At 42.1% G+C, this 24,823-nt stretch overlaps 1 protein-coding gene across 5 annotated transcripts in view; it reads left to right on the top strand.

Annotated features, from left to right (window-relative positions):
- Positions 1–22,527, top strand: part of LOC109867123 (GRAM domain-containing protein 4-like) — a 37,984-nt gene extending 15,457 nt beyond the window's left edge. For 4 of the 5 annotated variants that reach the window (XM_020456054.2, XM_020456055.2, XM_031801630.1 and 1 more), the window contains 17 exons: positions 34–157; positions 338–396; positions 5,384–5,516; positions 8,260–8,285; positions 8,483–8,574; positions 9,118–9,209; positions 9,320–9,368; positions 9,787–9,858; positions 10,008–10,051; positions 11,662–11,771; positions 11,964–12,118; positions 13,789–13,806; positions 16,526–16,673; positions 16,904–16,997; positions 17,760–17,850; positions 18,416–18,484; positions 19,199–22,527. In XM_020456054.2, the coding sequence (XP_020311643.1) occupies positions 34–157; positions 338–396; positions 5,384–5,516; positions 8,260–8,285; positions 8,483–8,574; positions 9,118–9,209; positions 9,320–9,368; positions 9,787–9,858; positions 10,008–10,051; positions 11,662–11,771; positions 11,964–12,118; positions 13,789–13,806; positions 16,526–16,673; positions 16,904–16,997; positions 17,760–17,850; positions 18,416–18,484; positions 19,199–19,306 (1,484 nt within the window). In that variant the 3' untranslated portion in view covers positions 19,307–22,527. The remainder of the gene's footprint in view (positions 1–33; positions 158–337; positions 397–5,383; positions 5,517–8,259; positions 8,286–8,482; positions 8,575–9,117; positions 9,210–9,319; positions 9,369–9,786; positions 9,859–10,007; positions 10,052–11,661; positions 11,772–11,963; positions 12,119–13,788; positions 13,807–16,525; positions 16,674–16,903; positions 16,998–17,759; positions 17,851–18,415; positions 18,485–19,198) is intronic. The other variant, XM_020456056.2, reaches the window with a different exon arrangement.
- Positions 22,528–24,823: the final 2,296 nt, after the last annotated feature.

Here is a 24,823-nt window from a genome sequence, read left to right as displayed (position 1 = left end):
ACATTGATGGGCTTTTATTGCTTTATTCTTCAGAGGAAGAGTTGAGGAAACTTCGGGAAGAAACCAACATAGACACTCTGAAACAGGATTTGGAGAAGGAGAGATCGAAGAGGCTGGACTTGGAACAGAAACTGAACTTGGATGTTCTCAAAATGGGGTAAGGGGCATGTGCGCACATGCTCCACTGCTGGCGTCCTTGTGTTAGTGTGTCTGTGTGTGTGTCCGTTGTATTTGTCAGTCCTTGTTAAAAATGGAGCCTCTCCCTAGAGAATGTGTTTTTCTGAAGCCATGACTAATGCTCTACCTACCAGCAATGCATTTTCTCTCCTGTTCCTAGACCGGAAGATTCCCCATCACAGCGACCCAGAGAAACGCCTCCAACTGCCAACGGTACAGGTAAGCCAGAAACAGGTATTCCACAATAGACAACTGAAGATGCGTACAGACACGCTAATTGACACATTTTTTTTGAATACCTTTCATTGCATACTTGACGCTCCCCAGACTGCGCATCCCAGGATTTCAGCTCCATAACATGTCATCTCTCACCATTCAAATGACCTGTCTCGTAATGGTTCAGAATGGACATTTGCCTTTGGAGATGGTCTCAAACATTTCTGTGTGGGAGTTAGAGGCGAAACTATGTGCTTTTCTAAGCCCCTCTGGTTTTTGATGGGTAGAGAGCTATCTAGCTTTCCCGTGTGTGTGTGTGTGTGTGTGTGTGTGTGTGTGTGTGTGTGTGCGTGCGTGCATGCACACGCTTGTATGTGTGCAAAGCCTAGCATGAGTATCAGGAAGTGTGTGTGTGGCGACAGGAATTGCATCCCTCTCCATCTCTGTAGGGACTGTTACACATTCATAGGTGGATGAATGCAGCTGTGGGACATTTCCTCTTATGGTGGAACATTGCCTTTCTACTCCCCTGTGACCGTGCTCAAGTCTTGATTTTGTCTCGCACCGGGTTTCTTCATTCAATTCTGTCAGCCTTGTTTTCAGATGAGGGTTTCTTTGTACTGCGAGATACAATATGTGACCGACCGGCTCGATTCGGTCCTATGTAGCAAAATTTGAAATGGTATTTTTTTTTAAATATTAGATAAAAGTACACTCGGAGCTATAATATTGTATATCATACACTACAGTTGAGGAGCAATGGGAAAGTAGATAGACTTGAATGCCCTTGAATGTTTTGGTGCACCTAATCGAGAGCTCTTCTTTGTTTACACCCATTCAGCATCGTTCACACCCTCTTAATTAAGCCTTAGCACCACCAATCTCTGTAAGGATTCACATGTGAGGCCATGTGCTAAACAGAATGTGTAGTAAATAACCAAATATTTCAAGACAAACTGTTGATAGTAGTAGCCAAAATACACTATCTAGTTCAAAATATGATTGTAATCAACCCTGGCTAACTTGATGGGTCATGTAATTATCTGCCTAATTGGAGTCTTGTTTAGACATGTAGTTAGCTAGCAACCAATTAACCTAATGGTGCTTTCAAGACGACTGGGAACTTGGAAAAATACGAGGTCAAATCATGACCTCAGTGATCTTCAGGTCGGAAAGTTAGGGCTCTAGAAAGAGGCCAAAGTTCCCGAGTTGGAAATACGAGTTAGATGACGGTATAAAAAAAAAGTTCTCAATTGTCTTTAACACGCTGAAGGCAGAAGTCAAAGAGTTCTGAGTTCCCAGTTGTTTTGAATGTGGCAATAATCCCAACCCATATACTACTAACAATACAAACTGATAGTCATAGCTAGCCACCATGCATGAATCTGCAGGTAGCTAAAGCTAATCAACTAGGTTCAATGTTAGCTAGCTAGCTATAACTAGCTATGCAAATGACTTCCTGAGATACACAGATCATACACGTAACGTTAGCTAGCAAGCCAGCCAGCTAGCTAGCTAACAGTACACTTTAACTTGCAATGAAAGCAACTTTAGAAATGTGTCATATCAGAAAATGTAGCTAGCTAGACCCTCTTACATGGATAAACGCTTCTCGCTGTCTGTCACACATGCCATGGTTGCCCTTAGTTTGAAGATGTAATCCGCAGACAGGTGTTTTATACAACTTCTCTTTTCTAATCCCGCCACATATTTGCAATCAAACGGCAGAATTTGCTCCATCTCCTTAGCTATCATACTCTTCTTCCACTGGGCATTCCACTGATTTCAAAAGTGGAAAAATGTATTTCGTGACAACACTGTTAATCACCGTTTTAGAAGACTACGTCTGGTTCAATGAAAATGTTTTTGCCTAAATCAGGGATTTCCTCATCATCTGACTCATTTTCAAAGTCGGAGTCAGCATGGCACTATCGTCCTCAAGAAAGTGGAGAGCATTAACAACACTTTTGCAGTTCTTCATGATATTTCTTCTTTTTTTTTTTACTTGGTAGAAAGGTTTACCTTTACTGAGCAGGTGATGTTATAGACAGAAGCATGCTACACATGTCAGACCAATCCAAACTAATTTCTCGGCATGTCCAGCCCATCCATTGGCTCAGCCAATCATGGCTAGCGGGAAGGTTCCTGTGTTTTTCCGTAATTTAACAAATGTATTCCTATTTACAGATGGCATTATGTTTGTTATTATGGCACATGAAAGTTCACATGTCCCAGAAGGCATTTCTGCTCAATTCTTTTTTTAATAACAAATCAATTTTTACATTCAAATGCCTCCTGTGAAATAGTGACGTGCAACATACGCCTAGTTTCCTGAAACGAGTCACATATTTGACTAAAACATAATACAGTATTTTCAAACCTTGCTTATGGGTGGGAATACTTTTGAACAGATTTCCAAAATTAAAATCACTTGGATGTTACTTGGAGCTGATTTTCTGGTGTTTGTACAGTCTTATGTCGAACAACAAATACAAATAAATCAATACTAATGGGCCAAATAAAATCACCCTCGGACCAAATTCGGCCTGCCGGCTGGGGAACCTTGCCTTAAAAGGTTTTTAAACAAATCTCTCTTTTAAATGTAAATTGCATGTTATGTAAAGGTCCAGAGGCTTTTTTTTGTGATTTCACGTGTTTCTGAAAAATGTACACAACCTGCAATATACTTCCTCATTGCTCGTTCTGCAGTATGGGGGCTCTGAAAAACATGAACAACGGCTCCAAAAACACCCAAATACTTTCTTTTGAAATGACAAAGCTCTCAGTATAGATGTTTAGAAATATACTTTATCTGCTACGTCATATTTAATTTCCCCTACCAGTTGTGCTGCGCGGGCTACACGGAGAAGCAGCACAGCTTATAGGGGAAACCGCTCGAGTTCATCACACGACTCTCCCTTCAGTTTTGCTAGCACAGACTGGAATATGCTAGGGATTCATCCGATAACTTTGAGGAGCATACCACCTCAGTCACCAGCTTCGTTAATAAGTGCATCAACGATGACAACATCCCCACTGTGTCCGTAGGTACATATCCCAACCAGAAGGCATGGATTACAGGCAACATCCTCACTGAACAAAAGGCTAGTGCTGCCGCTTTCAAGGAGCGGGACACTAATCCAGACCCTTACTAGAAATCCCGCTACAACCTCCGAGCCATCAAACAGTCAAAACGTCAATACAGGATCAAATCCTACTATGCCGGCTTTGACACTCGTTGGATTTGGTAGGGCTTGCAAACTATCACGGATTACAAAGGGAAACCCAGCCATGAGCTGCACAGTGGAGTGAGCCTACCAGACAAGCTAAATGCCCTCTATGCTTGCTTTGAGGCAAGCAACACTGAACCATGCATGAGAGCACCAGTTGTTTCGGACGACTGTGTGATCTCGCTCAACATAGCTGATTTGAGTAAGAACTTGAAACAGATCAACTTTTACAACGTCGCGGGGCCAGACGGATTACTAGGATGCGTGCTCAGAGCATGCGCTGACCAGCAAGCAAGTCTGACCCATTCCAATTCGCACACCGGCCCAACAGATCCACAAATGACGCGATCTGAATTGCACTCCACACTGCCCTCTCGCATCTGGACAAGAGGCACAGCATTCAAAAACATAGTGCCCTCCAAGCTCATCACTAAGCTCAGGACCCTGGGACTGAACACCTCCCTTTGCAACTGGATCCTGGATTTCCTGACCGGCTCCCCCCCAGGTGGTGAGGGTAAGCAACAACACAACCGCAACACTGACCCTTCAACACGAAGTCCCTCAGGGGTGCATGCTTAGTCCCTCCCTGTTCACCCTTGAATGTGTGGTCACACACGGCTCCAACACCATCATGTTTGCTGATGACACAACTGTGGTTGGCCTGATCACCAACGATGATGAGACAGCCTAAAGGGAAGAGGTCAGTGACCTGGCAGTCTACCCTGTTTCCTAAACACTTTATCCTTACCTATATGTACATATCTAACTCAATTACCTTGTACCCCTGCACATCGACTCGGTCCTGCCACCAACCTCACAGGAGGTTGGTGGCACCCTAATTGGGGAGAACGAGCTCGTGGTAATGGCTGGAGCGGAATGAGGGGAATGGTATCAAACACATAGTGTCCATATGTTTGATGCCATTCCATTTGCGCCTTGCTGGCCATTATTATGAGCTGTTCTCCCCTCAGCAGCCTCCTGTGCCATTGTCGTTGCTCATCGTGTATCTATTCCTCGTGTTATTTTTCAATCATATCCCGTTTTTTTTCCTATGCATTTTTGGGAAGGGCCCATAAATAAGCATTTCACTGTTAGTCTCCACCGGTTGTTTACGAAGCAGGTGACAAATACAATTTGATTTGAACCACCCACCACCACACAGTCTCGGAAATCCCAGACCTATGCTGGAACATTGTTAACATTGTGGGATGCAACCAGCATGCTTTGGGAGACTAACCACCACATTGGTTGTCCGCTCAGCCACATTCCAAACAAAGTGAGGATGGAGTACAGATTGGAATGGTACTTGTGAGTTGTCTTGGGGAATAACCCGAGGTGACTATTTTAATTGGGTGTGATGTCAGGCTGCAATTTATTTTAGTGAGGTGTCTCGGAGCGAGCTGTTAGTTAATTAGTTCCAGAGACGTGCTGTGGAGACGATACAGTATGAGGGGAAAGGAGATTAGAGAAACTGCTAAATAAAGACGAGGTGTTTGGATACACTGTAATTAAGAGATACAGGTGCTAGCGTAGGTCTGACAAAAAGCATACATAGTGTTGTATTCACATACTTTCATACTGCAACAACCATACAACATTGAGTTGAATACTGGTCAAATGTATACAGTATAAGTCGTGGTCACCAACACTAATCCTGGAAAGCAACAATGTGTGCAGGCTTTTGTTCCAACCCAGATATAACCGACCTGATTCAACAAAACAAGGTCTAACAATATCCCATATGTTCCCTGCCCCTGCAGACAAGCAGAAGGAGACCATGTACTCATGGCTGCAGGCGTGGCTGTACAACCGGTTCGGAGCGTACATCGGGGACTTCCGTTTCCAGCCGGAGGAGAACACATTGGAGCCAGAGGAGCCGCTAAGCGCTAAGAGGTGAGAACTGCCACCCCCCCGATGTGGAATTACCCTTACCTTGACTTCTGCCTAAAGCCCCATAGTGACGGAATCCACAATAATCCATTGTTTGCTTCTGTCACAGCCAGGAGCTAGCATAATAGGCATCGTCCAATTCATGACTGTAAATCAGGGGACCGATGTTAGCAAAGCGTCACTATGGGCCTTCAGCTAGGGTTGCAAATGTACCAAAGTTGCCAGAATCTTCAGTTTTTTTGGTAATTAACAGATTGCCGTAGATGTTCTATCATAACTTTGGTAAATTATGCTTGAATAAAATAAATGTATTCATATAATATTATTATTTATTTTTATTATCTGTTGTCCATGAGTTTCTAGTAGACCACAAGAGAAAATAGCCTAATTTAATGAAAAGTATCTAATCAACGATGCCATTTATTTTCTATTAACTCTGCAACTCTTCCAACTATTGACTTATCGTCACAACTGCCACCAGTTTGACACCAAAATACTGTCAACAAATACATAGTGACATAGTAAAATAAATTAAGTGTGGTAAAAAAAATGACATGATGGATATTTCATGCTGAAAAGCCTCATTTGATGCACACACACACACACACACTACATGTTAATGTTTTTAAATGGATGTAAATTGTGAAGTCTTTTTCGTTCTGTGTCGGACCCCAGTAAGACTAGCTGTCGCCATTTGGCGTCGGCTAACGGGGATCCTAATAATTGAAATCAAATGTTCACTAAGTTGATGGTTTATATTTAGGATCATGTTTTACAGCTTTGTCATTGTATTTTTTTTAAATTTTTAAATCATATTTAAATCTGCAATATAAATACCTTTTTGGGTGACCCGACGAAATTCACATAGAAATAGGAGTTCTAGCTCTTTCATTCTCATTGAAAGACAATCTAAGAAGTTCACATAGAAATAGGAGTTCTAGCTCTTTCATTCTCATTGAAAGACAATCTAAGAAGTTCACATAGAAATAGGAGTTCTAGCTCTTTCATTCTCATTGAAAGACAATCTAAGAAGTTCACATAGAAATAGGAGTTCTAGCTCTTTCATTCTCATTGAAAGACAATCTAAGAAGTTCACATAGAAATAGGAGTTCTAGCTCTTTCATTCTCATTGAAAGACAATCTAAGAAGTTCACATAGAAATAGGAGTTCTAGCTCTTTCATTCTCATTGAAAGACAATCTAAGAAGTTCACATAGAAATAGGAGTTCTAGCTCTTTCATTCTCATTGAAAGACAATCTAAGAAGTTCACATAGAAATAGGAGTTCTAGCTCTTTCATTCTCATTGAAAGACAATCTAAGAAGCGTTATGTGTTTTATGTTTATATACAATATTTTGAGTTATTGAAAATTAATTTCATAGTGGTTTAGATGATAAAATGACTCTCTACTCTATGCGTTGCTTGTTTTGTCACAAACTGAAATTAGGCGAACTATTTGAATTTTAGCGAACAGGAAGTGGCTAAGCGATTTCTTCATATTATTACACCTTTGAATGATTTCATACTTTAAATGTTTTAAATGTGATAAGGCCACACAGAGGGTCGGAGATAATTAGACACCTGTGATAATCTGAAATACCCAAAAGGGCCACTACATGTCTTGTGATAGATTACATAAATTCCTTGAAAAATTCTAGTAGTGTACTGGTAAACGACAAAAGTTTCCAGTAATGTACCTTCCATTTGTAACCCTAGACACAGCTCAAGGTAAGGTTAATTCCACCCATATTTGGATTTTGCCTGAACTATCCCTTTTTAAGATTCTGATTTTAACATTTGCTCTGACGTTGCTCCCCTCTGCTTCTCCCCTATCATTTCGATCAGAGTGGGGGATCAGCCAGCCACTGTAGTCATCAGGTTAACCAGCTCAGAAGACCCTGAGTACATGCTGCTTAGAGAAGGGTCGTAAAACTGATGGCTTTGTAATGGGCCTAGAGTCTGTCATACATGCTATTCATCAGCACCCACCGTAAAGTAGCCGTCCCCATGAATTCACCCTGATGTCAAATTGGTCTGTTGTTATAACCCACAGCCAATCCCAGGCCTTTCAGCACAGTAGAGGTTGTAACCATGTTGTTGTGGAAGTGGGAGGATTGTCTGACCCCTGGTGGTAGGTTGAGTGCACTGCAGCAGGCTGTTGTCATTCTATGCTAGTTAAAACCGATTTAGGGTCCGTTCTTCCTGCTCCAATCCAAACAGTGACCTTTTACAGTTGCCCTGGACCAGTCCTCTCCTGAATAGCGCAGAGTGGAGTCATGGGTACTCTGACTCAAACTATGTTATGAAACGTACAATAGACAGAGGGGAGAGGAGAGGAAGAGAACGCTCAGTGTTAACAATGTCAGTATTGTCATAAGTAGCCTGACTCAAACCTGTAACTTTATCCAAGTACATAAGAGGACGGAGAGTGAGAGAGCAGAAGAGGCTGGGGGCGAGAAGGAAGGAGTGTTCACTGCACCCTGCCAGTTGAAATGAACTTGATGTTAGTTTTTGTGGCTGAAAGCGAGATGAGATAGGAGGTAGACAAGAAGGCTTTGGCAGACAAGTGATTCTTCCAGGCAACACATATGCCAAATAAAATAAAGGTTAAAATAAAATACTTTCCCATGAAGGATAGCTCAATGAAATCAGTTGTCTCTTCCTCCACCAAAACCTATATAGCAATGTTTGTGCTTTTGCTTGTTCTAATTGAATAAAACTCCCCTTCTCTTGTCCCCTGTCCTCAGATTGACTGAAAACATGAGAAGACTCAGTAAGTGTTGTAAATTTAGTGAGCAAGATGTACCGATCACACTCAATGGCAGCCATATCTTGATGAATATCATATTCTGAGTCGAATACTATTCCAATGACATATCTTTATTGTAGTAAATGATGTATACATTATTGATGCATTTGTGTCTTGATCGTGTTTTTTTAAATGTTCTAATACTTTCTACTTGTCTGTAGAGCGAGGTGCCAAACCTGTCATAAACTTTAAGAGGAACCTTTTTGCCTTATCCAGCTGGCAATCAGTGTATACGTCAGCCTTCGCCTTCATTGTGAGTACACACACACACACACACGTGAGGCCAGAGGTGTCCACCTCTCATGACTATCATTTGGCCGTTTTGAGTCTACTCACGCGACGTTGCCTGCTTTGTGAGTCCTCTGAAACAGAATGGCACACACACACACACACACAGACACTGTTGAGCCTGACAAACCGGTGCACCTGGCACCTACTACCATACCTCATTCAAAGGCACCTAAATCTTTTCTCTTGCCCATTCACCCTCTGAATGACACGTGTGTGTGTGTGTGTGTGCGTGCGTACATAAGTCATCTCGATTGTCTCGAGGCTTAAAAATCAAGATTCCAGCGAGAAAGATCAATAGATCTACCGCTCCACCTGTATAGCAACATCTATTTATGTTTTAGAGTGATATTTGCATGTAAATCTATATCTGCCCCAAAACGGTATACAATATGTGTTGCATAGTACCGAGATGTTTCACACCTCAGTATGAGTATAGATTAGAGGTGGATAGATGGAAATAATAGATTGTGTGTGACCTGTTCTCCCCCTTTTCTATTTTACACAGATCTATATGAATGCAGCGTGGCACGGTTGGGCCATCCCCATGTTTATCTTCCTAGCCATTCTAAGGTTGTCCTTGAATTACCTCATTTCCAGGTAGCTAAGCTCATTACAAGGTGCATTGCCTGTTATAAGTTGTTCCACTTGAACATGTGCAATCTGCTTCTGAGTTGAGTCAAACTTGTCTCTCTCCACTTTCTTCTCAGAGGTTGGAGGATCCAGTGGAGTATTGTGCCTGGTGTCTCTGAACCTGTGGTAAGACTTTAATGATGTCACCTCTTTTGGGATCTAGCTTTACCTAGGGAAGGTCAACAAATAATCCCCTTGCACCTTCCACACGCCCCTACCTCTTCAGTGTTTGCAGATTTTAGGGCACTGGGCGTGTATGAGGTATTCTGGGTGGGGTTATCCCTGTGCTAGGATGTGTGTATTCTCTTTTCTCTCCACTGGCTATCTGGTAAACAGGCTACACTCTAGGCAGTCTCTTCTGCTGATGTGTGTGGGTCTGGTAGTGGTACTCTCTCTATTCTACTCTTTTCCTTTCGGCATGGTTAATACCTGCCTGGCGCCCGAACAAATTCTTTATCTTTACCCCTCTCAAATAAATACCGCTACAACCTTAATGCTGTTTGCTTTCGGGGCAAGAGTTTGGATGTAACTCCTCTTTTCCTAGGAACCACCAAAAGAGGATCTGACTGTTTCAGAGAAGTTCCAGTTAGTTCTTGATGTAGCTCAAAAAGCACAGGTGAGCTGTAACAATTGTTTCACCTTCTTGAGTTAGAAATGGTTAGAGATACTTGATGGCAACTATTCATAGTTATGGAGCTGCGATGTAAGGTGTTTTTAAATGGTTTAAATTGCCATTTTCACAACAAAAATGTGTGTTCTTAACAGAATCTTTTTGGAAAGATGGCAGATGTCTTGGAGAAAATAAAGAAGTGAGTGTGTGTTTGTTACCGGTTTGTTTAAGTTTGTTAACCAATGTGTGTTTTACACTTTGTGTGTGTGTGTTTGTTAACCAACGTGTGTTTTTACACTTTGTGTGTATATATACAGTTGAAGTCGGAAGTTTACATACACCTGAGCCAAATGCATTTAAACTCCGGTTTCCACCATTCCTGACATTTCATCCTCGTAAATGTTCCCTATCTTAGGTCAGTTAGGATGAAGTTTACATACACTCAATTAGTATTTGGTAGCATTGCTTTTAAATAGTTTAACTTGGGTCAAACTTTTCGGGTAGCCTTCCACAAACTTCCCACAATAAGTTGGGTGAATTTTGGCCCATTCCTCCTGACAGAGCTGGTGTAACTGAGTCAGGTTTTTAGGATTGAGGTTAGGGCTTTGTTATGGCCACTCCAGCCATTTTGCCACAACTTTGGAAGTATGCTTGGGGTCATTGTCCCTTTGGAAGACCCATTTGTGACCAAGCTTTAACTTCCTGACTGATGTCTTGAGATGTTGCTTCAATATATCCACATAATTTTCTTACCTCATGGTGCCATCTATTTTGTGAAGTGCACCAGTCCCTCCTGCAGCAAAGCACCCCCACAACATGATGCTGCCACCCCCGTGCTTCACGGTTGGGACGGTGTCCTTCGGCTTGCGAGCCTCCCCCTATTTCCTCCAAACATAAAAATTGTCATCATGGCCAAACAGTTCTATTTTTCTTTCATCAAACCAGGGGACATTTCTCCAAAAAGTACGATCTTTGTCCCCATGTGCAGTTGTACACCGTAGTCTGGCTTTTTTATGGCAGTTTTGGAGCAGTGGCTTCTTCCTTGCTGAGCGGCCTTTCAGGTTATGTCGATATAGGACTCGTTTTACTGTGGATATAGATACTTTTGTACCTGTTCCTCCAGCATCATCACAAGGTCCTTTGCTGCTGTTCTGGGATTGATTTGCACCTTTCGCACCAAAGTACGTTCATCTCTAGGAGACAGAACGCGTCTCTTTCCTCAGCGGCATGACGGCTGCATGGTGCCATGGTGTTTATACTTGCATAGTGTTGTTTGTACAGATGAACATGGTACCTTCAGGCGTTTGGGGGGGGGTCCACCAGACTTGTGGAGGTCTACAATTTATTTTTCCTGAGGTCTTGGCTGATTTATTTAGCTTTTTCCCATGATTTCAAGCAAAGAGTGCTGTGTTTGAAGGTAGGCCTTGAAATACATCCAAAGGTACACCTCCAATTGACACAAATGATGTCAATTAGCCTATCAGAAGCTTCTAAAGCCATGACATCATTTTCTGGAATTTTCCAAGCTGTTTAAAGGCACAGTCAACTTAGTGTATGTAAACTTCTGACCCACTGGAAATGTGATACAGTGAAATAATCTGTCTGTAAACAATTAATGGAAAAATTACTTGTGTCATGCACAAAGTAGATGTCCAAAACTACAGTTTGTTAACAAGAAATTTGTGGAGTGGTTGAAAAACGAGTTTTAATGACTCCAACCTAAGTGTATGTAAACTTCGAGTTCAACAGTGTATATATACATATAATAAAGAATAAATAAATCTGTGTGTGCGCGCATGTGTATTTCAGCCTGTTCATGTGGGTGCATCCTGAGATTACTCGGAAGCTTTACGTTGGTCTATGGGTGGCCTTGATCTGCTCCTGTCTCATCCCCTACAAACTCATGGGCTTTATGATCGGTAAGTACAATATGTAAATTGTACCCTGGACTGACCTAAGATCAGCATAGGGGGTCACTCCCTGCTACACCTACTCGGTGAGAGCCCCAAGCATTGAGATGAGAAAAAGACTGAGATATACCAGACGAAGAAAGAGACATGGAGAGATACTCTTGTTCTTCTCTCATGCCTTTCTGCATGTCTCCTCTTCAGGGCTGTATGCAGGGATCAAGTTCTTCCTAATCGACTTCATGTTTAGGAGCTGTCCCAAGCTAAGGGACAAGTATGACACGCCCCACATCATCTGGACCAGCCTGCCCACTGACCCCCAGCTGAAGGAGCGTGGGGGCGCAACATTGTCCAGACGGGTACGTCTCAAACTCTACATATACTGCGTTTGTGTGTCTGTATATGTGCAGGTCTTTTGTGCCTACAGTGCATTCGGGGAAAGTATTCGCTTCAAGTTTTCTTTATGTTAAAGCCTATTCTAAAATGTACCAAATCGTTTTTTCCCCTCATCAATCTATACACAATACCCCATAATGACAAAGTAAAAACAGGTTTTTAGAAAAATGGAAATATGACATGTACATAAGTATTCAGACCCTTTACTTTACTTTGTTGAAGCACCTTTGGCAGTGATTACAGCCTCGAGTCTTCCTGGGTATGACGCTACAAGCTTGGCACAGCTATATTTGGGGAGCTTCTCCTATTCTTCTCTGCAGATCCTCTCAAGCTCTGCCAGGTTGGATGGCGAGCTTCGCTGCACAGCTATTTTCAGGTCTCTCCAGAGATGTTCGATCTGGTTCAAGTCCGGCCTCTGGCTGTTCCACTCAAGGACATTCAGAGACTTGTCCCGAAGCCACTGCTGCTTTGTCTTGGCTGTGTCTTGAGCGCTCTGGAGCAGGTTTTCATCATGGATCTCTCGGTACTTTTCTCCGTTCATCTTTCCCTCGATGCTTACTAGTCTCTCAGCCCTTGCCGCTGAAAAACATCCTCACAGCATGATGCTTCACCATAGGGATGGTGTCAGGTTTCCTCCAGATGTGACGATTGGCATTCAGGCCAAAGAGTTCAATCTTGCTTTCATCAGACCAGATAATCTTGTTTCTCATGATCTGAGAGTCTTTAGGTGCCTTTTGGCAAACTCCAAGCAGGCTGTCATGTGCCATTTACTGAGGGGTGGCTTCCGTCTGGCCACTCTACCATAAAGGCCTGATTTGGTGGAGTGCTGCAGAGATGGTTGTCCTTCTGGAATGTTCTTCCATCTCCACAGACAAACGTTGGAGCTCTATCAGAGTCACCATCGGGTTCTTGTCCACCTCCCTGACCAAGGCCCTTCTCCCCCTATTGCTCAGTTTGGCCGGGGCGGCCAGCTCTAGGAAGAGTCTTGGTGGTCCATTTAAGAATGATGGCGGCCACTGTGTTCTTGGTAACCTTCAATGCTGCAGAAATATTGTTTTACCCTTCCCCAGATCAGTGCCTCGACACAATCCTGTCTCGGAGCTCTACAGACAATTCCTTGGACCTCATGACTTGGTTTTTGCTCTGACATGCACTGTCAACTGTGGGATCTTATGTGTGTGTGCTTTTCCAAATCATGTCCAATCAATTAAATTTACCACAGTTGTAGAAACATCTCAAGAATGATCAATGGAAACAGGATGCACCTGTTCTCATTTCCGAGTCTCTTAGCAAAGGATGTGAATACATATTTTACATTAATTAAAGTTTTTTAATTTTTAATAAATTAGAAAACATTTCTAAAAACAGTTTTTTAAAACTTTGTCATTACGGGGTATTGTGTGAAGATTGAACATTAATTGAATCCATTTTAGAATAAAGCTGTAACGTAAACAAATGTGGAAAAGGTCAAGGGGTCTGAATACTTTCCGAATGCACTGAAGGTACGTGTACTATTGATGTGTGTCAGTCACAGTTCATCCCTAATTAATGTTGGTGGTCACAGCAGCTGGGAACTGTGGCAATCCTTAAGTTTGTGTCTGATCACCTGAGTTCTCTGTTTTTCCTCTCTCAGCTCTCTGGGTGTGAAAAGGTAGGGCTCCCTAGGGTGCACTTTGGTTGGCGAGTGTCTGTGTTTGCGCCACCATCGTGTGTATGTGTCATTAGAGGTAAGCTGCATTCCAAATCGACCCCTTGCCCCTTTGGATATCAGCAGCAGAGCAATGCTTACCGTGTCTATGTGAAGGATCAAAATGTGGCCTTGTCTTTTAAACATGTGCATCTACCACAGTGCTGTTGAAAGTGTTATTTTCCATGTGGCACCAAAGTAGAGATTACCTTAATGGTGTATTGAATGTTAATTTTGTATCCATTCTCATAGACACAATCAGAAGGAACCATATATTCAAAGTGTTGAGGAAGTAACTAGAAGCTAGAAACTGCTCATTGGTTATTTTTGAAAGATAGTGGTTTGTTAATAGTATTAGTATTTGTAATATCATACCGGTAACTACTCTTCCACAAAATCCCATACAATTATTCAAGGTTGTTTTATAATGTCCTAATAGTTAGCAATACTTATCAGTGTGTTCGGGCCAGTTTGTGTTTTCTAGAGAAAAATCCTGCCAATGGTCAGCAAAAACAAATGAAAGTCAAATGAAATTGTATTTGTCACATGCGCTGAACACAACTGGTATAGACTTTACTGTGAAATGCTTGATTATGAGCCCTTCCCAACGATGCAGAGTTGAAAAATAAAATGGTAACTAGGAATATAATAAATAAGAATGGAGACATATACAGGGAGTACCAGATCAATGTGCATCGGTACGAGGCATCATGAAGGCAGGGTAAAGTGACTAGACCTCAGGATAGATAATAATAAGGTATTAGAGGTACGAGGCATCATGAAGGCAGGGTAAAGTGACTAGACCTCAGGATAGATAATAATAAAAGTAAAATAAAGAACAGAGTAGCAGCAGCAAATTATGAGTTTCTAAGTGTGTGTATGTTGTGAATATGTTAGGATTTTGTATTGGACTGTTAATGGTGTGTGTGTGTATAGTCTAGTGAGTGTGCGTAGGGTCCGTGCAAGATGGAGTCAGTGCAGATAGTTTGGGTACCATTAATTGACTATTTAGCGGTCTGGCTATTTAGCGGTTTTATAGCTTGGGGGTAGAAGCTGTCTCGGCGCCTGTTTGTCCTGGAGCCGATGCTCTGGTACTGTTTACCAGGAAGTAGCAGAGTGAACAGTCTATGGCTTCGGTGGCTGGAGTCTTTGGCAATTTTTCGGGCCTTCCTCTGACACAGCCTGATACTGTTTAGAGGTCCTGGATTGCAGGGAGCTCGGCCCCACCACTCTCTGTAGCGCTATGCTAAAGAGGGTGGTGTTTCTGTGGTCAAGGACGGTGCATTTGGTATACCAAGCGGGGAAGCAGCCAGTCAAGATGCTCTCGATGGTGCAGCTGTATAACTTTTTGAGGAGCCTAGGGCCCATGCCAAATCTTTCCAGCCTCCTGAGGGGGGAAAAGGCCCTGCTGTGCACTCTTCACAACTGTGCAGGTGTGTGTGGACCATGTTTAGTCCTTAGTGATGTGGACGCCAAGGAACTTGAAGCTCTCGACCCGCTCCACAACAGCCCAATCGATATGGATGGGGGCCTGCTCTCCCCTCTTTCTCCTATAGTCCACGATCAGCTCCTTGGTTTTTACTAATGTTGAGGGAGAAGGTGTTGTGCTGGCACCACAGGTCTCTGACCTCCTCCCTGTAGGTTGACTCATCACCTACCACAATCGTGTCGTTAGCAAACTTGATGATGGTGTTGTAGTCATGCGTGGCCACGCAGTCATAGGTGAACAGGGAGTACAGGAGGGGACTAAGCACACATCCCTGAGGTGCCCCCGTGTTGAGGGCCTGCGTGGCGGAGGTGTTGTTGCCTACCTTTCCACCTGTGGCTGGTCCGTTAGGATGCTCAGGATCCAGTTGCAGAGGGAGGGGTTCAGTCCCAGGGTCCCTGGCTTGGTGATGAGCTTGGAGGTTACTATGGTGTTGAAAGCTGAGCTGTAGTCTATGAACAGCATTGTCGCGTAGTTATTTCCTCTCTTGTCCAGGTGGGAGATGGCAGTGTGAAGTGCAATTGAGATTGCATCTTCTGTGGATCTGTTGGGGAAGTAGGCAAATTGGAGTGGGTCTGGGATGATGGTGTTGATGTGTGTCTTGACCAGCCTTTCAAAGCACTTTATAATTACACATGTGAGTGCTACAGGGCGATAGTCATTTACGCAGGGTACTTTGGAGCTCTTGGGAAACATGGACAATGGTGGTCAGCTTGAAACATGTTGGGGTAACAGACTGGGACAAGGAGAGATTGAAAATGTCTGTGAAGACACTTGCCAGTTGGTCTGCGCATGCTTTGAGAAAACCTGTCCAGTCATTTTTCATGTTGTTATAAGGTTGTTATATACAGTACAGGGCATGAGTCCATTGCGTCATGCTTTGCATGAGACACACCATAAACCTATACTTCACATCCCCATAAGCATTGTATCCAATGCTCTCCACTAGTACCCCGGCCAATCTGCACTGCTAACCATAAAACTGTGTACGCTTTGAGTCACCTGCAGTGAAGTTGACTGAGTGATGCTGATGACCAAGTCAAGCCACTGGTTTGAGAGAGCCTGCTATAATACACACAAACTGCTTAGGTCTAGCCAATTCCCTTCCCACACTCTGTTCCTAGTCTAAAATGCTGACCTCTCTCCATCCTTCCTTCTATCCTACCATTCTTATCCCCGCTCTCTCTTTCTCTTTAGATCCATCCGACGGTAGCTCACGGCAGTCTAGGAACAGCCTTACCATGTGGTATCAGTCTAGAGGAACAGACTGGCAGAGCCTACAATACTAAGAAGGGGGCTTTCCACGAGGTCTTCAATCTTTCTGGGGATGAGCGCCCCCTAGCAGGTCAGTAGAGCACTACATGATAATTCTCAGGAGCGACAGCTGACTATTTGTGCCTGGATCACCACCTCACCCTTTTCCATGTTGACCTATTTCCATAGTTGTTGTTGATGAATTTAGTGTTTATCGATTGTGTTGGAGCAGTGCAAGCAGTGAAACCATGAGTATTGACTGTGTTTGTTGGCAGTGTGTCAGACCTGATATATGTGTGTGTCGACTGGTTTCGTTGGCAGTGTGTGAGAATGGCTGGCGATGCTGCTTGATCAACAGGGACAGGAAGAGTCCCACAGACTACATCCGTAATGGTGTGCTCTTTGTCACTGAAAAGTAAGCCAAAAACTGCTAATACCTAGCTGTCACATGTAGATATGTACATTGAGTATACCAAACATTAGGAACACCATACCCCGTTCAAAGGCACTTAAAATCTTATCTTGCCCATTCACCCTCGGAATGCTCTCAATCCACCGCATCCGCCGATGTAGCACGTTCGCATCGGAATGCTCTCAAGCCACCGCGTCCGCCGATGTCGCACGTTCGCATCAGAATGCTCTCAATCCACCGCGTCCGCCGATGTCGCACGTTCGCAGCAGAATGCTCTCAATCCACCGCGTCCGCCGATGTCGCACGTTCGCATCGGAAGCGAAAGGTGACAGAGAGCTAGAGCGGTGTTTGTCAAATCGTGAGACATCCCGAAAATCGGTCTCCTCACAAAATCGTCTGTAGCGTCTGAACGGGCTTGGCCTACAAAACTATTATGTCCCCTCGGATGGTAACCCGAGACTCACACAAACATGATGGTGTTCGACAACCCCGACAAGCGTCTTGGGACTCGTCTGAAGGGCTTAGACTGTTATGGGTTAGCCTGTCTTTGAAGTGGACTTAACAAGGGACATCAATAAAGGGATAATAGCTTTCACCTGGATTCACCTGGTCAGTCGGTCATGGGAAGAACAGGTGTCCTTTTTAATGTTTTGTATGCTCAGTCTCTGCATGTGCTCTTGCAGCACCCTTTTGTGTCTTTTGTATTGGCCTGTGTTCAGGTGTAATGTGTCCTTCTCTGTGCTTACAAAGTGTTTCCCTCCCTAGTTACCTTTGCTTTGAAAGCTCAAGCTGCAGGTCAAATTCCTCTAAAAAGAATAAAGTCATCAAACTGATTGACATCACTGATATTCAGAAGGTGGGTTTCTCTATTTTCACTTCACCTTCTGTCCAATGTCTAAATTCATTGGTTGAACAAAAATTTGAGTTGGGTTGTATCCATATTTTCTGTACCATGCCGAGGTATACAGTATTACCGAATGTGCACACAAGGGGTGCTATTTCCAAATGATAAAGGGAACTTTGCAGTAGTTTAGGAATCACAAAGACAGACGCGACAGGACAGGGATCTTAGTCAACTTTGTTTACTAGTGTTTAAATAAAATGTAAAAAATTATTCATTTTTTTTATTTTTTATTTTTGAGGCACAAATCATTTAGGCAAGAAGGATCTTGATCCAGGAGGATGCATAGCTGGAGCCCTATTGCTGGATATAATTTATTTTACACATCTTAGATAGTTATAAGCAGTGGCATAACACGCACACCCAAACCCCTAAAAATAAACATTATTTTTTTACAGTATTGAAAATCATACAATCAGTATTTCGGTATAAATGGTATATCGCCCAAGCCTACTAAAAATCGACTTCTGCAGTATGTTAAGCTTGTCTGAGCTTATCTGGTGTTTTGTTTGTTCCGCAGTACAAAGTCTTGTCTGTATTACCTGGGTCTGGAATGGGAATCTCCATAGCAACACCGTCCACTCAGAAGGTAGTTACACTTATGGACAGTCCATTTTAGACCATTAAATATATAAAACTACAAGATGGAATAACAAGTGCATTACATGAGAACATCACAGCCATCATGAACTACTGTAGCTGTTAAAGTAAATCAATCAACAAAAGGGGACTTACCTAGTCCAGTGGAGACCCAAGGAACCTTGAGTGAACGGATTTGGTATCATGTTTTTACACTTTAGTTTTTATATATACTTTAACAACAAAGTGAGGTAAGTTGGAAGCTTGTATAGTAGAGCTTTGTAAACAAAAAGGAAGTAATTAAGTGATCTACGGGACTAATGAGGACTACCTTTTGCGACAGGATGCAGTGGTGAGTATTACAACGGTCACCTGTGATCGAGCGAAAGGCACTATGGTAGAGTGGTGACTGCTGTTATCTGGTAAATGGTATCACCATAGACAAGATCTGGTAGGAAAGTTGACTGTACAATCTGCATTCTGCTATTTAGGGACATTAAATCTTAGCTTTTTAACTAGCTCATCGGTATGGTTTTTAAACATAACATTTTTGTCAATTCAAAAGAACAGATATTTATAGGCAGGAACCCAATCATTGAGCTCCATAACAGCTTTTTGACAGGTTTATCAATGCCTAAAATAATCTTCCAAATAATATCCCCACCTATTATCACTGTCTTTCTATCCCCCTCACGCTCCCCTTTATTTACCCGTTCTCTCTCAGCCGTTGGTGTTTGGTGCCATGATCCACAGGGACGAGGCCTTTGAAGCCATCTTCACACAGTACACGAAGAAAGTGACCATGACCACAGCCACCAACCCTGAGACCTAACATACAAAAATGGCTGCCTTCACCAGGGATGTCCTATACTGACGCAGCGAGTTCTCTATGTAGTACACTGCTTCTGGCCAATTAGTATATCTGCAAGTATGTTATGCTAGTGTCCATGCCAAGGTGGTGGATTCCTCCACCAAGCCACATTAGGTTAGTATGTGAGGATGGTATCCACTTGATCTGAGGCCTGGTCCATCACTATAAAGCCCAAGATCTTTGTATCCTCTCGCTGATAACCACAACTTCTCATTAGGTCTAAGGGACTACAACTGGACCCGCACACCATCACTGCCTCCTACTGGTTCGGTCGAGGCTATTACATTCAGGAGGAGGCTGGATCTCTTTGCCTATCTGACAGGACTGCCTGGCACTCCCATTTTGTGTATCACACACATTGATGCTATTTGCTCCAATTGTTGCTCTCCTTCAATAGGATGCATTTGGTTTGATATAGATATCATTGGTGGCCTTGCACAGGTCTTAACTCACATTTTGTAAAGTGCACCAGAAACCACGTTGATGAATACCTTGAGCCTTCATGTTTCTCAGTTAATGAAAGTGCTTTAGATATCATTTCTGCAATAGCCTGTAAGTGTTTTATTTAGCCTTTTTTTCTGAGAGAGGAGGAACGGAACGGGAGTCATTTAATGATGAGCAGCCAAAAGCCTGAAGTTATTGTATTTGATATCTTTCTCGCACACATTTTTGTCTCGGCAAAGAAAAGGTATGGATTTACATGTCCAGATTAAGGAGCTATGATGCATTCATAAGCACCGCATAAACATGACCTAATGTCAACATAGTCTTTCTGAAGCCTCAGAGTATATTTCTTATGTAGAACAATATGTGACTTGTAATATGTGACATCCTACATAACTAATTGGTTCAGTAAAAAACGATAGCTTATGTTTATGAATGTACTGTAAGTACTTTATGGGACAGATTACAGGTAAATCTATCTCCAAAAAAGCAGGAGCCTTTTCTACACTTCCTTGTTCCACCACAATGCCTTACCTAATTCTCTCACAGATTTAGGCCAGGATTCAAACCAATGCAGCACTGCACTTTCTACTGATTCTGACGTGTAACTTCAGGTAAATTGCCATTGGATCACGCATCACGAAACCACATGTTCTTAAAAGTCGAGTGCAGTGCAATGCCGGTTATTTGTGTTAGTTTGAATCCTGGACAAAAATGTTGGCAATAAAGTTTTCTTTTTGGTTTTGACAGCAAACAGGGTTTATATTAAAATGCTAGTAACCTTGTCAAGAGGTTCGGACCTCTTGGTGTAATGGTTAAGGTGTTGGCTTGAAGGTCGCTGGACCCGGCTTTGAGTGCCGGTCGGGGCTACCCCCTGAATTTGCTACATTGGTGTCAGAAGTGCGATGCTGTCTGTGAGGCCATCGGAGAGGCGTGTACACCTGAGGGACTTGGTATAGAGAAAGTATGGGGGGGGCCCTCTCCCGAAGGAAGGGGGTAATGTAGCGTCCTTAACCCAACACCTTGCGACCTCGTCAAGATGTTCAGAGCTCTTGGCGTAACGGTTAAGGTGTTGGCTACAATATGTTCTAGTTGAGCACATGCTAGGGAGGCTAACTGGACATTTGCTTGATGCCTTTTAGTCTACACCAAGTAATTTAGGTATCTCACTCGCCAAGTCCCTCAAAAAAGTTAGATATACTTAAAAAGCACAATGTACTGTCTGTGTGCCAAAATGTTCACTTTATTTCACTGCTTATCATTTAGTTATTTCACCCTATATCTGTAATGTTTACAGATGTTAGGTTCTGAACTCCACTGCTTTAAGTCAGTTTGATTCCTTGTAAGACTATGAGGTCATGAAGACTGACTGGGTACGTCTTGTGATGGAGAACTTCTGAATGCTGATAAACCTGAGTAGTCACATCTCAGCCAATCAAAGTCTTCCCCTGGGTTTAGCCACACTCTTTGCCAGTGGATGGTGAATTGAAAGGTGTCAATTCGTGGAGTCATGTTGCTTCCAAATCTGTTTGAATCACCACTCGCTAAACAATGTCAATATATGGCATGGTCGTCAACTTGAAGATGGAAAATCCTCATTATAGTACCGTGTGTGTCCCAAACTATCGAATGTGTTGTAAAAAAAAAAAAAAGTCTTGCTAATCAATCATGCCCTTGTTGATCGATCATCCTTTTCGTCACTTGCTAATTCCCAGTATGATGGTAATGGCTTCACCAAGTCCTCTGGTAGGTTTTTGTGTAGTTTCTGCCACACTGTTATGCTCACCTACCATGTCATTTCACAATAGTTAAGGAGGATCAACACGGGATACATTTTCAGAGGAGGATGGATATTGTCTATGGTTCTGTGTCAGAGGGGCAGAGATTGTTTCAACCACTGAGGCTTGCCAACTGAAAACTGCAGTAGTAATCATGTGGCCTCTGTGTTAAACAAGTACTGGGCCTTCAGAAAGTATTCATACCCCTTGACTTATTCCACATTTTGTTATGTTGCAGCCTGAATTAAAAAAAATATATATAATAATAATTTCTCTCACCCATCTGCACACAATATAAATGACAAAGTGAAAACATGTTTTTAGAAAATGTTGCAAATGTATTGAAATGAAATGCAGACCTTGTTTGTTTTTTAAAAAGTTGTTTGTTTACCTATCTACCAATAAGTGCCCTTTGAGAGTCCCAGGTCTGATGTCGAATCTTTATGAAATTCACTGCTCAAATTAGGGACCTTAGGCTTGCCCTAACAAAGGGGTTGAATACGTATTGACCCAAGACATTTCAGATTTTCATTTTTTATTAATTAGTAAAAATGTCTAAAATGTTGACATTATGGAGTGTTGTGTGTAGGCCAGTGACAAAGACATCTAAATTTGATCCTTTTTAAATTCAGGCTGTAACACAACAAAATGTGGAAAAAGTCTAGGGGTGTGAATACTTTTTGAAGACATATTGTATTTATTTGAAATCAAAGTACTTGTTTGCTAATTCATTTTTCATAATACCTTCCCAATCAACATGTAACTGTTTAGGAATGATAACCAGTTACAGTAGGTGTGAATACTTCTTTGTAATCTGCAGTGTCCACTGCCCTCCCCAAAAATTGTACATATGAAATTATGTAATGAACACATTTTAAATCCCTGTAAAGTTTTTAAAGAAAATTGTTTATTGTAAAATGTTATGTACATTTTCACTTAAGTAAACACATTTTAAAGTAATGATTGTTGGCAGTTTTCTTTCAAGCATCTCAGTAACTTTATCACTTATTACTTTATCCCTGTAATCTGGGATTATCCCTTGTTGAAGGTGGGCATACACTGGAAAGGTTTGGGGCACACTGGGTTAGAAGACCAAGGCAAATATTTTCTGGTGTGAAAGGATCCTTTGGAGAGACATTCGCTTGAATGCTCAGAGTGCAAGAGCTTTGCACTAATTTGTGATTGCTCAGTCTGTACACAAGCATGGTCTAGGTTGAAGTTGCCCCTAGATTCTGATCTTGGGTCGGTTTTGCATATCTCCCACTAATGGTTAAGGTTAGGATTGGGGAGGGGGAGCTGATGACATAGTGGGTCCTCATTTGAAAAGTTTTTGTTATGCTTGCGGAATGGTGTGGTACATTGGAATGAATGGAGTGAATCATAGTATTTTACTGCTAGCCATTGTTGCTGTTACTAGTTCGACCACTAGAGGGTGTCAGTGTCTTTATGAAGCTTCTTCGTGCTTGCTTACGTTTCCAAATAATCCTACAGTCCATGTAGGGCAGACATTTTGATTGCTATACCCTATCCGAAAGAGCATATTCCAAGGTTTTTAATTAACCTAGTTTTGCCAGACAACACAAAATGTTTTACAAATGGTCTCTCTTTCAAAATATAACTTCAGCTCCATGCCTTCTGGTGAAAATCAGCAAATACCCATTTGGGGAAACTATCCTTTCTATTATATTCTGTTATATTCCATCATGTTGTAAAGGGCTGGGGAATATAAGCATGTGATGTCTGCTAAATTAACACGTTCATTTCATTGACATTCCATAGCAAATACATCTTAAAACAAGCTATTCTGTTCTTTTTAAATAGTCTTACTTCCCTGTTTTTTTTATTACCTCTCTAAACAAAATATTCATGGGTTCTTTGTGATTGCATATATTAACCTCTCTAGGGTACGCTAGCGTGCCACCTCGTCAACAGCCAGTGAAACTGCAGGGCGCCAAATTCAAAACAACAGAAATCCCATAATTAAAATTCCTCAAACATACAGTATTTTAAAGCCTTAGGAAGTGCAATATGACCCCATAGACACTGTGTATTTGATAGGCCAAGAGTTGAAAAACTACAAACCTCAGATTTCCTACTTCCTGGTTGGATTTATTCTCAGGTTTTTGCCTGCCATATGAATTCTGTTATACACAGACATCATTCAAACAGTTTTAGAAACGTCAGAGTGTTTTCTATCCAAATCTACTAATTATATGCATATTCTAGCTTTTATGGCTGAGTAGCAGGCAGTTTAATTTGGGCACGCTTTTCATCCAAAATTCCCACTGCTGCCCCCTACCCTAGTTGTTAATCATATTTAGGAAAAGACGGGGACAGGTGGGTTCAAGGTTTTTATTGAAAAGACAGGCCTACAGCTTCATAAGAGTGCTGTTTACTGTAGCTGTCTTAACGGGATGGCAGCCATAAGAATTTAACAGGATAATTGTCATCAACAACTGCTAAATTGCATAGCGCTACATTCAAACAATATTACAAAAAATATTTATATTCCTGAAATCACAAGTGCAATATTGCAAAACACAGCTTAGCCTTTTGTTAATCCACCTGTCGTGTCAGATTTCGAAAATATGCTTTACAGCGAAAGCAATCCAAGCGTTTGTGTAAGTTTATCGATCGCTCAACAAAACATTATGTACATCTAGCATCAAGTAGCTTGGTCACGAAAATCAGAAAAGCAATCAAATTAATCGTTTACCTTTGATCTACGGATGTTTTCACTCAGACTCCCAGTTACACAACAAATGTTCCTTTTGTTCCATAAAGTTTATTTTTTTATCTAAAATACCTCAGTTTGTTTGGTGCATTTGTTTGGCGCGTTATGTTCAGAAATCCACAGAAAAGAGCGGTCACGACAACGCAGACAAATTCCAAATCGTTTCCGTAATGTCCACAGAAACATGTCAAATGTTTTTTATAATCAACCCTCAGGTTGTTTTTAAAATATATAATCGATAATATATCAACTGCAACTGTCTCAGTAGGAGAGGGAGAGACAATGGCTGCCCAAACTCTGTTACGCATACAAAACGCTGCTGGCACCTGGCCATACAATGACGCGATGTTATCGTTCTCACTCATTTTTCAAAATAAAAGCCTGAAAACTATGTCTAAAGACTGTTGACACCTTGAGGAAGCGATAGGAAAAGGAATCTGGTTGATATCCCTTTAAATGGAGCAAAGGCAGGCTATGGAACATGGAGTTTTCAAAATAGAAGCCACTTCCTGGTTAGATTTT

This window comes from Oncorhynchus kisutch, linkage group LG22 (assembly GCF_002021735.2).
Source record: "Oncorhynchus kisutch isolate 150728-3 linkage group LG22, Okis_V2, whole genome shotgun sequence".
NCBI lineage: Eukaryota > Metazoa > Chordata > Actinopteri > Salmoniformes > Salmonidae > Oncorhynchus > Oncorhynchus kisutch.
The sequence above is the reverse complement of the archived record's forward strand: the minus strand, read 5'-3'. Positions and strand labels throughout refer to the sequence as shown.